This window comes from Felis catus, chromosome B1 (genome assembly GCF_018350175.1).
Source record: "Felis catus isolate Fca126 chromosome B1, F.catus_Fca126_mat1.0, whole genome shotgun sequence".
Taxonomy (NCBI): Eukaryota; Metazoa; Chordata; class Mammalia; order Carnivora; family Felidae; genus Felis; species Felis catus.
The window spans coordinates 130,841,985-130,854,484 of record NC_058371.1 but is presented as its reverse complement, the minus strand read 5'-3'; the positions used below and the strand labels follow the sequence as shown (position 1 = coordinate 130,854,484).

Here is a 12,500-nt window from a genome sequence, read left to right as displayed (position 1 = left end):
CTCAATCTGAAGAAGCCCATATGGAAAGATATCCTTAGGTGTTAAAACAAACAAACAAACAAACAAACAAAAAAACTAAAACAAGGAAATCCAGTAATCACACAACAAATAGAAGAAAGCAAAGCTAGCAGGAAGTTGTCTCCCATTAAATTTTAACCCCCAATTAAGACATTTTTTTTTTTTAAGTTTTTATCTTAATTCCTGTTTGTTAACATATAGTGTTATATTAGTTTCAGGTGTACAATATAGTGATTCAACAATTCCATACATTGCTTGGTTCTGTTTACTAAATATTTTTATGAAAATATATAAATAAGGCATTAAGTGAAATTTGGATGTATCGCATTTAAACTTACATTTTGCTAAACAGTCAAGAAAAGTATCATATTTAATAAAACAATTTCAAAGTAGTTAAGAAGTTTCAATTTGAATATATTTACGGACTTCCAATAAAGATAAAACATAAAATAAACTATAGCATTGTAGTTGAGAATGTACTTTTTCCCCAGAAATAAGCCCACTCTACATGGCCAATTAAACTATAAAAAAGGAGGCAAGAATATACAATGGGAAAACACAGTCTTTTCAATAAATGGTGATGAGAAAACTACATGCAAAAGAGTAAAACCGAACCACTTTCTTACACAATATGCAAAAATCAAGTCAAAATGGGCATGAATCCTTGCAAGATATTTATGCATACGTATCCTGAAGTAGTTAACAAAAGCAAAAACAAACTATTGAGACTACACAAAAATAAAAAGCTTTTGGCACAGCAAAGGAAGCTATCAGCAAAATGAAAAGGGAGCCTACAGAATGGGAGAAGATATTTCCAAATGATATATCTGATAAGGGGTTAATATCTAAAACATATAAAGAACTTACACAACTCAAGATCAAAAACAACAAATAATCCAATTTAAAAATGGATACAGGATCTGAATAGACATTTTTCCAAAGACATACCAATGGCCAACACATACATCAAAAGATGCTCAACTTCACTGTCATCACGTAAGTACAAACCAAAATCACAATGAAATATCACCTCACACTGGTCAGAATGGTGAATATCAAAAATAAATAAATAAATGTTGGTAAAGATGTGGAGAAAAAAGAATCCTTGGGACACTGTTGGTGGGAACATTAATTGGTGTAACCACTTTGGAAAACAGTATGGAAGTTCTTCAAAAAATTAAAAATGGAAATACCATATGATTCAGTAATCAACTACTGAATATTTACCTGAAGAAAACAAAAGCATTAATTCAGAAAGACATATGCATCCCTATGTTTATTGTAGCATTATTTATAATAGCCAAGATATGAAGGCAAGCTAAGTGTCCACTGATAGATGAATGGATAAAGAAGATATGGTGTGTGTGTATGTGTGTGTGTGTGTGTGTGTGTGTGTGTGTGTGTGTGTGTATATAATGGAATACTACTCAGTCATAAAAAAGAATGAGCTCTTGCTATTTGCAACAGTATGGATGGACAATAGAGGGTATTATGTTAAGTGAAATAAATCAGATGGAGAATGACAAGTACCATATGATTTCACTTATATGTGGAATCTAAACAACAAAACAAACAAACAGAAATGGACTCATAAATACGGAGAACTGGTGGATGCCAGAGGGGAGATGGGTGGGAGATGGGTGAAGTAGGTAAAAGGGATTAAGAAGTACAACCTCTTCTAGTTATAAAATAAATGTCACAGAGATGAAAAATACTGCATAGGGAATATACTCAATAATATTACAGTAATATTGTATGGCAACAGATGGTTGCACTTAACCGTGGTGAGCACTGAGTAATGTATAGAGTTGTCAAATCACTATTACAACTGTGACTAATGTAACATTGAATGTTAACTACATTGCAATAATAAAAATTAAATTAAATTAAATTTTTTAAATGTGGGCCCTGGGTTTAGATTTCTTGTATTTAAACCTTTGTCACAATAATCAAATATACATCATGTTGGTTAACATGAAACTAAAGGAAATATACATATAAAGTTCTTCAAACTGTGTTTAATACATAGCAAATAGTAAGAAATCATTATTATTATTTTCATATAATATTTGTAAAGGGATTTGCAGGTTAAATATAGGACAAATCATTAATCAAAAATTCACATAAATGAAATTGTGCAGTTATTAAATATATAAAAGGATACAAGATAATGTTTTATATATATATATATATATATATATATATCTCATAGGACGTGTCAATGTGTTTGTGTATGTACACGTGCATATTTTACAGTCAATGTTTACTTTGCACAGTACTGTGGGATTGTAAGGTGAGCATGCATAAGCTGAGGTGAAGCTGTAAAAAGTGGTCTTAAAAATCAATGAAGAAAATGACAATTAATTGGTGGTAAACATTACAATTGTCCCATGACCTTTAAATGTTTTTTTCAAAACATTAAAAATTCTCATACTCACTTATAAATTTATAGGAAAGTGAAAAACTAGCAAAATCTTTACTTTGTTTACTGTAATTTAAGACATTGAAAATTAAACTGTTTCATTTCTTTGTAAAAAAAAGCTTATCAAGAGCAGTTGAAACAGTGCTGCTGTCTTCTCATTATATAGCTTTCTATATGGAGTGAGCATTTTTCCTAAGTCTTAAATTGTCATACTCCTTTGTAAGTTTAGATCAGTTTCCAAAATGTTACCCTTTTAGCATCATGCTCTATCTCTGACTGTTCCTCTAATATGGGCTACTTTTGCAGCAGCACTTCCTCTGGAACATCTTCAACTTATTCATGACAACTTCTTCCATTTATTCAGTCAGCTTGGATCAGTTCCACTGGCTATCTATTCCGTCTCCTGAACAGTAGCAGTGTCACCATTCCCAAAGTCAGCTATTTGTTGTATAAATAAAACATTTTTTACTCAAATTTTACCTCCAGCCATTTTCACTTCATCTCTTTGCTGCATTTCCATATTTTGTGGCCAATTTCTTTTTTTCAACTATGCATTTTGTGAAATATCACATGGGTCTATCACTGGGAGAAGCAATACACCTAGAGGCTTTGCCATCTGTATGAGCTGAATAGCAGATGTATAATGACCAGTCACTGAAAAACTTTGAAAGAAGTGATGTAACTTGATCATGGATTATAATGGGTCTCTGTTGTTTATGTAGCATTTTGTGGGCTGAAGGGCTAGGAGCAAAGTTTGTAATGTATGTAATCATAGTATATGTACTATGGTAACAGAAATTCCAACTGTGTTGTGAGGAGCTGGTATTATTCAACTAACTGTGGTGTCGGAAATTTCTTGCATCCTGGAACTATACAAGGTGAGAACACCTTTTATTTAAGAGAATACTTCTTATCACTACTACTCACTCCTTGTACCCCATATTTTTAAAAACAACTATTTGAAATAAATGTGTAACAGTTGGTCTGTGGTCTTTCCTCTCTGCCTGAGTAATAGCTGAGAATTTGACCTTGGGCTAAATCATGGAATGTATCCTGATTCAAAGATAAATGAGAGTCTTAACGAAGTTGCTTCATATCAAACCAATCATCTGTGGTTTGCTGTCAATTGTTTGTTAGTATCTGTAATTAATAATTAACATTTTATTGATGAGTAATCTGTCATTGAAAACCTATAGCTACAAAGTAGGTACCAAGTGGCTAAGTGACTAGTAAATTGAAGAGAGACCAGTGCTGATGGCTTGCATGAGCTGAGGTGGCCAAAACTATCCCATCTTATCTCTCATGACTTCGCAAAGGCACAGAGTGGAGAAGGTTGAAAGTAATGCCTAGGAGTTGCAAGAACTCAAATATACTGCTATTGTACATGTTATGTTGACTCTGTCAACTTGATGCAGCTGGAGCATATTGTGATTTGAGAGCTTGATATTAATCCATGCTCCTGACCATTGCTGCTTGCTGAACAAAGTGGCATTGGGAGAGTTGTGAAGATAATTATGTTGCCTTTACAGTTATAATACTTGGCATTACATAAAGAAAATGAATGTTTTTTGCTTTTCAATTTGACTCTATACTTATAATGTCGGACCCATTTGATTGAGATAATTGTTATTTATTAAATGGAAGTATATTGATTGAATGTTTGTATACAAATATATCACAAATGAAGAAAAATCATAAAATAACACTGATTCTTATGGTAGTTCCTCACTTAGTTAAAAGGTAGTTGCCAAAAATATATTATAAAGGAATAAGATTACTTTCATCTGTAGGCTTAAGAAAACAGTGTGCTAAACATCTTCAGCCACACTGAAATTACAAAACTTTCTCCAGCCACTTCCAGTATTTCACTCTAGCTACTGATGAGTTTTGTAATGAAGAATGAAAAGATGAAAAGAAAATATGTCGGCAAAGTAAGTATTCTGTTGGACAGCTTGTTTGATAATAATAACCATGGCTCCTATATAAAAGTGTGCTTTACAAAAATCCTCAATGAAATGTTAACAAATCAAATCTAACAATATGTAATAAGAATTATACTCCACAACCAAGTGTAATTCATACCAGGTACACAAGTTGGTTCAATACTCAAAAATTAATTAGAGTAATTCATCACATTGACAGGGTAAAAAAGACAAGTCACATGATTATATCAATAGATGCAGAAAAAGCATTTGACAAAATGCAACATCTATGTATGATTAAAAACTTTTGGTAAACTAGAAATACAAGGGAACTTCCTCAACTTGATAAATATTTCCAAAAAAACCTACAGTTAACATCATATTTCATAGCAAGAAACTAGAGCTTTCCTACTAAGATCAGGAAAAGGACAAGCATCATACTGGAAGTCCTAGCCAGTGCAACAAGACACAAAAAGGAAATAAGAGGTATACAGATTGGGAAAGAAGATATAAAACTGTCTTCATTCACAGATGACATGATTGTCTATGTAGGAAATCCTAAAGAATCAACGACAAAAAACAAAAAAAACAAAAAAAACAAAAATAAAACAACAAAGAAGCAATTATTGTAAGACTGCAAGATAGAAGGTTAATAAACAAAAGTCAACCACTTTCCTATATACCATCAATGAACAAGTGAAATTGAAAATTTAAAACATGATACAATTATCTTAGCACCAAAAAAGACTGAAACACTTAGGTAGACATTTAATAGAATATAAAATCTAATATAAGATCTATTCTATAAGAATAGAATATAAGATCTGGAAGAGGAAAAAGCTTTGATGAACAAAATCAGAGGACTAAATAAAAAGAGGTATGGGGCGCTTGGGTGGCGCAGTCGGTTAAGCGTCCGACTTCAGCCAGGTCACGATCTCGCGGTCCGTGAGTTCGAGCCCCGCGTCAGGCTCTGGGCTGATGGCTCAGAGCCTGGAGCCTGTTTCCGATTCTGTGTCTCCCTCTCTCTCTGCCCCTCCCCTGTTCATGCTCTGTCTCTCTCTGTCCCAAAAATAAATAAAAATGTTGAAAAAAAATTAAAAAAAAAGAGGTATATTCCATGTTCATGGATGGGAATACTCAATACTATCAAGATGTCAGTTCTTCTTAACTTACTCTATAGTCCAATGCAATCTTAGTTCTTCCAAATTTGATGTATATTTCAGTGCAATATATTTTTTAAAATTTTTAAATGTTTAGTTTTGAGAGAGACAGAGACAGAATGTGAGTGGGTTGAGGCAGAGAGGGAGAATCTGAAGCAGGACCCAGACTCTGAGCTAGAGCTAGAACTCATGGACTGTGAGATCATGACCTGAGCTGAAGCTGGATGCTCAACCGACTGAGCTACCCAGGTGCTCCTATTTCAGTGTAATCTTAATAAAAATCTCACCAAGTTATTTTATAGATATCAACAGATTCTAAAGTTTATGTGGAGAGCAAAAACTATAGATATCAACAGATTCTAAAGGCCCAGAATAGCCAAGATAATATTGAAGTCAAATAATAAAATCATAGGTCTGACACTATTTGCCTTCAACCCACAGTAATCAAGACAGTGTGATAATAGCAAGAGAGTAGACAAATAAATCATTGGACTAGAATAGAGAGCCTATAAATAAAACCACATAAATATAGGCAACTGATTTTTGACAAAGGAAAAAAAGCACTACAATAAAGCAAAGACAGTCTTTTCAACAAATGGTGCTAGAACAACTGGACATCCACATGCACAAGAAGAAGGAGGACGAGGAGAAAGAGGAGAAGAAGAAGGAGAAGAAGGAGAAGGAGAAGGAGGAGGAGGAGGAGGAGGAGGAGGAGGAGGAGGAGGAGGAGGAGGAGGAGAAGAAGAAGAAGAAGAAGAAGAAGAAGAAGAAGAAGAAGGAGGAGGAGGAGGAGGAGGAGGAGGAGGAGGAGGAGGAGGGAGGAAAAGAAAGGAGAAGAAGGGGCAAGGAGAAGAAGGAGAAGAGGAACAAAAGAAGTAGGAGGAGGAGAAGGAGGGGAAGGGAAAGGAGGGGAAGAAGAAGGAGGAGGAGAAGGAAGAGGAGTCAGGGGAAAGGGAGGACAAGAGTCTAGACACCACCTTTACACTCTTCACAAAAAGTTAATGCAATAAAGATCATAGACCTAACTGTAAAACAAAACTATAAAACTCCTAGAATAACATAGGAGAAAACCTACATGACCTTGGGTATGCCAATGACTTGGAGATATCACACCAAAAGCACAACCCATGAAATAAAGAATAAATAAGCTGAACTTCCTTAAAATTAAAAATTTCACCTCCAGGAAAGAGTCAAGAGAAAAGCTATGGACTGAGAGAAAATATTTGCAGAAGATATGTCTGAAAAGGAACTATTATCCAAAATATATAGAGGACTCTTAAAACTCAGTAAGAAAATAAACAATCAGATTAAAAACCAGACCAAAGAACGTAACAGATACCCCACCAAAGAAGATATATAGATAACAAATAAGCTTATGAAAAGATGCTCCACATCATTTGCCATCTGGGAAATGTAAATTAAAACTATCAGACACCACTGCATGCCTCTTAGAATGGTCAGAATCTAGAAGACTGAAACACCAAATGCTGGCAAGGATGTGGAGCAACAAGAATTGTCATTTACTGTTGGTGGGATGCAAAATGGTCCAGCCACTTTGGAAGACAATTTGTTACGTCCTTATAAAACTAAGCATGTACTTATCATATTATCCATCAGTAGTGATCCTTCCTATTTACCCATAGGAATTGAAAACTTACATCCACTCAAGCCCACACATGGATGTTTGACTAGAATTTTTATTCATAACTGCCAAAACTTGGAAGGAACCAAGATGTCCCTCAGTAGGTGAACAGATGAACTGTGATACATCCAGACAATGGGATTAATATTTAATGCTAAAAGGAAATGAGCTATAAAACCATGAAAAGACAAGGAAGAACTTTAAATGCATATTACTAAGTGAAAGAAGCCAATCTTAACAGTCTCTATACCAGCTATCTGACATTCTGGATATGGTAAAATTGTGGAGACAGTAAAAAGATCACTGGTTACCAGGGGCTGATAGAGGAAGATGAATAAATGATGTACAAACAATTTTTAAGACACCAAAAATATCTAGATGATACTATAATGATTGATATACTTCATTATGCATTTGTCCAAACCCAGAGAATGTATAGTGCAAGGAGGGAATCTTAAACTATGGATTTGGTTGGGGTGATCATAATGTGTCAGTGTAGTTCATTAATTTTAATAAATGTACCATGCTGGTGAGAGATGTTGACCATGCGAGAGGCTATGCATGTGTGGGGGCAAAGGGTACATGAGAAACTTCTGCTAGTTGCCTCTCAATCTAAACCACTACAAAAAAAAAAAAGTCTCTTTTTTTTAAGTGTACTTTATCACTCGTGTTTTGTTTTATTATGACATTCTCACAAAAACTCTGCAAGGTAGTTGCATTTATCTAAATCACATTGTTACAAATGAAGAAAGTAAAGCTCATAGATGGTAGTTAAGTTTTATAGTCTTCTGAAGGCAATAAATGATATAGCTTGGACTAGATTTGAGGTTTGTCTGACATCAAGTGTATGTTCTCTCTACTTTTCCAGGACTCAGCAACTGCGGTCTATGGGACCAATACACAATTTATAGAATGCACTATATATTAAATATCACGATAAATACTGAAGATGGTTTAAAAATACATGTGACATAAAAAAATTATAATTTTATATTATAGTGTCAGAGTAAATAACAGAATTAATCTCTAAGAAATAAAATCATTCTATTTGCCCAAACTCATAGTTGACAATGAAAACAAAGTTTTCCAGATGATGAAACGTGTTTATTACCTAGCAAAGAGCAATGTATTAAATGAATACTCAGTAGTTTCTAGACTCACTACAAACTAATGGCGTAAATACCAGCATTGTAAAAAATATTTAAAGTTACAAAATTATAAACTAAAATCAAAAAGTATTTCTAAGTATACACTTTTACAATTTAGAAAACTGAGGACAAGTATAAAGATATCGATAATCTGCACATCACTGATTCAGTATTCCAAATTTCATCTAAAAAGATCTAATTCGGGGCGCCTGGGTGGCTCAGTCGGTTAAGCGTCTGACTTCGGCTCAGGTCATGATCTCGCGGTCCGTGAGTTCGAGCCCCGCGTCGGGCTCTGTGCTGCCAGCTCAGAGCCTGGAGCCTATTTCAGATTCTGTGTCTCCCTCTCTCTGACCCTCCCCCATTCATGCTCTGTCTCTCTCTGTCCCAAAAATAAATAAACATTAAAAAAATAATAAAAAATAAAATAAAAAAATAAAAAGATCTAATTCACACTTTACAAAACCACTTGAAATTAAGTCATCACTTTTTCCTCTTGTAACACTCTTTAGTTCAATGATTTTCTGAAAATATGTCTTAAGATAGAAAAAGAAGAATTTAACTGAAGATTTACAGTAAACTCAAGCCAATATAGAGTCTATGGACAATGAGAAAAAATAACATGAGAAGCATTTTTAAAAAATCATTCCAAGTGTAACTCTTCTTCAGTGCATCCATGTTGGAGAGACAGTGTATCTGTCCTTCACCCACAGACACAGGCATAGCGCTCTTCACCGCCCAATACGTTCATCCTCCACCTTATGCATACCCTGTGCTACTGCTGCTACAGCTGCCACCAGAGAATGTGGAAGAGCTTGGAGGAGCAGAAGAGAAAGAGGGAGGAGCAGAAGAGAAAGAGGGAGAGGCAGAATGGGCCGAAAGTGAGCGTGTGCCTGTGGGAATGTGTCCATGTGGACGAGTGTTTGTCTATGTGTGTGTCTATTCCTTCCCCAAAGAAGCCGAAGGGATTTACAAAATAACACTCAACCAAGCACCGTTCAAGATAAGACGAGCATCAGGATCTGCATGAATACTACTAAGTGGCAATTTGGAATAAGTAGAAATAAGCACCCATCTCATTATTTAGTATGTGTGCCATTTGACAAATGAATTATATAAATGTCTCTGAGATATTAGTAGCAGGCTTCAAGCACTTTTGGGGGTAATTAATCTTCAGTTTACCAAGTAGTCACAAGGATGAACTGTACCAAAGATTTTTCTGTCCTTTCCTTTTTAGGGCCACAGTAGGTCTCTTTTTACATATCCCAGGGCCATATCAAAAGGTCTTATTTTAAAATGTGAATACACTAAAATTTGCCAATATTTTTCATGATGATAAAAAATCAGAGGTCTATGAATGATTTCGATTCTTAAAAATGTTAATTATTTTTTGAGACTGACTTTTAAAAACTTTTCCTGAAATATAGTCACTTATACACAGAAGCATTCACACCAAAAAATGAAATCAGCTGAGAAAACAAATTATCTTCACTTTTTTACTATTGGCTCTAAATATACGCATTTATTTACTCACACAGTCCCCTGACTCAGTTTATCCTTTTGACAAGTGATGATGCAAAAATGAATCAAGCAAGAAATACCAGCCTTTAGAGCATCAATCATCATAACCCATCAGTCATAAATAAATATCAAAATGATATTTGGGGTTTACCTACCTACATAGAGAACACCCTCTTTTGTCTTTCCTGCGGCTTCTGCCACACCCTGTTTGGTTTTTTCAGCAGCAGCCACGACTCCCTCCTTGGCCTTTGAAAGTCCTTTCATGAATACATCCATGGCTAATGAATTCCTTTACTCTACACTGGAGAACACAAAATATAATTTCAATGAGAACTTGTGAGTAGAATATAATAAAATTAGAACCACCCAAGGTAAAAACCACAGAAAGATCAGTATAACTCCCAAAAGTGTGTGACACTTTTAACCATACTCTTATTTCAACCACTGGGTAGGGAAGGGGGAGCCTTTTTTTAGCTTTTGCATTAAAAATTTAGCATTCCTCATCCATCTTGGCTAGTAAAAGTCTAGCTGCCCAAACATGGATTAAGATGAATCATCTAGTTGTTCTTAATGTATCTTCGAAGTGTAGTTGCATGAAAAGATGGACCCCTCTTTGAACTTCCCAGAGTCCAAAGAGCGACAAGACAAGTTAGAAGTATGGTTCAGGGGCACCTGGGTGGCTCAATCTGTTAAGCCTGTGACTTCCCCTGCGGCCATGATCTCACAGTTTGTGGGTTTCTGAGTTCGAGCCCCAGGCGGGCTTAGAGCTCTGTGCTGACAGCTCACAGCCTGCTTCGGATTCTGTGCCTCCCTCTCTCTCTGTCCCTCCCCCACTCACGCTCAAAAATAAACATTAAAAAAAAATCTTAAAAAATAAAAATAAGTATGGTTAAAAGATCATAGGAAAAGAAAATGAAAAGAAGCTGGAGGCATGGGGTCGGAGTCAGTCTTAAAATGAATTCCAGAAGAGGGCTAACTGGTTGATCCCGGAGAAGGGAGGGAAGAGAACTACTCACTCTGGGTGTGGCCCAACCTCAGGCCCACAACGAGCCCACCCGCACCCGTTCTAATCTACCCGACCATCCACGCTCGCCCCCAGCTCTCTGCCAGGAGCAGGCGCCTGTGCACACTCGGGAACAGTCTCCTGACTCGCGCCTGCCACCCGAGGGGGCGTTCTCCGCGCGCCTGAATTCACCACCCACCAGGCACCCGCACCTGTTAACCCCTTACCACCTGTTGACCTGCCTTCCCTGCACTTCCATTTAATCATTTGCCAAACGCAGCTTGCTTGCTTGACCGAGAACGCTGAGAGGGCGGACTGGGGGATTTAAGGTAACAGAGAAATAAAAGTTGGCACCTCGCGCTCCATGGAGCATCCTCGCGTTTCCCCAGGGGAAAAGCGCACCCCGGAGCAGCAGCCTAACCTCTCGGTCTTTGGGGATGAGAAGAGCCGACTCGCAAGCGAGAGGTCAACTTACTTTCGTCCAGCTCGCTGGAGAGATAGGGACCCACCTCGGAGAGACTTGACCCAGCGGGTCCTCATTGCAGCAACACCTCCCCCTCCCAGAAGCGCACGACTCCTCTCCCCGGGGTTTCCCCCAGCATTTCCAAAGCTGCCTGTTCAGATCCATTGGTCCTTACCTGAGTGCCTCTGATCCTCAGAAGTACAATTCCTCCCCACCCGCCCCTTACACAAAATTGTTCAAAACAATTCCCCGATGTTATCTAAATGGGAAGGGGGAGGATAAGAAGCGCACAGGAAGGGAGGAGGCGGCACCAGGACCCGGGTGGTCCCCAGAGGAGGCTGCCGTCAGCGCCGCCGGGTGATGAGAGGCTGGGGGCGTGGGAGGCGAACCCACGAACCTGTCGTCGAATTGCCACTCCCCGTCCCCCGCACAATTGGATCCGAGAGAAAGAGGCAGAGGGTCGGAAGGGAAGGCGGGGAGAGAGCGCCCAGGATGCCAAGGGCCGGCTCGGTCCTCGGGTCAGCCCTGCAGCTAGCACACACCTCGCCCCTCGTCTCGGCGCTGGGTCTCTCACCCCTTCGCTCGGGTCCCCTCTGGTCGTCGCGGTCTGCCTCCTCTTCCTCTCTCTCCTCCTCCTTCTCCTCCGCTCGCCGCCCCCGCAGCTGATTTGTCAGCGCCTCTCCCCGCCCTTCTGCCGGCGCTCGCCGCTTTCCCAGCCGCGTGCACTTCACTCCTCTCCTCGGATGGGGATGGGGGCGGGGGGAAGGCCGCACCTCCGGCTCCAGACGCCAGCCTGGGCCCGGGGGTGGGGAGGTGGGGAGGTGGGGTAGTCTGCGCTTCCGCTCTAGTTCGGGATCAAGGGGACTCTCGTGGCGATCGGGAGCTGTTAGGCTGATGTTTCTCCCTCTTTCCCACCCCCCCTCCTTCGCTGTCTCCGCCTTCCCCTCTGGTTCCTCCCTGGACCCCCTTGTGGGAGCCAGCCTGGGGGAGCGGAGGCCTGGGAGCTCGACCACCAAAGATAGAGCCGTCCTCTTGGGAGGCTACCGAAGGAGGCAGGCGGCTCAGGAAGCCCTCCCAGGAAGAGCACATTTCCCTGGGATCGCTGTGATTTTTTTTAACGGCCGTAGGACACAATGTTAAAGATGCTTTTGTTCAAACATCCTTCAGATCTTCCCTTGCTCTTAACATCAGGTGAGCTCGAAAG

The 12,500-nt window shown here is 38.7% G+C and overlaps 1 protein-coding gene across 4 annotated transcripts in view; it reads right to left on the bottom strand.

Annotated features, from left to right (window-relative positions):
- The window catches only part of SNCA (synuclein alpha), a 152,950-nt gene extending 140,918 nt beyond the window's left edge, over window positions 1-12,032 (bottom strand). The window contains exons 1-2 of one of the 4 annotated variants that reach the window (XM_006930966.5): window positions 11,839-12,032; window positions 9,986-10,131 (exon numbers count right to left, since the gene is read on the bottom strand). In XM_006930966.5, coding sequence (XP_006931028.1) covers window positions 9,986-10,106 — 121 coding nt within the window. In that variant the 5' untranslated portion in view covers window positions 10,107-10,131; window positions 11,839-12,032. The other 3 variants (XM_006930967.5, XM_003985175.6, XM_006930969.5) reach the window with 3 other exon arrangements.
- Window positions 12,033-12,500: the final 468 nt, after the last annotated feature.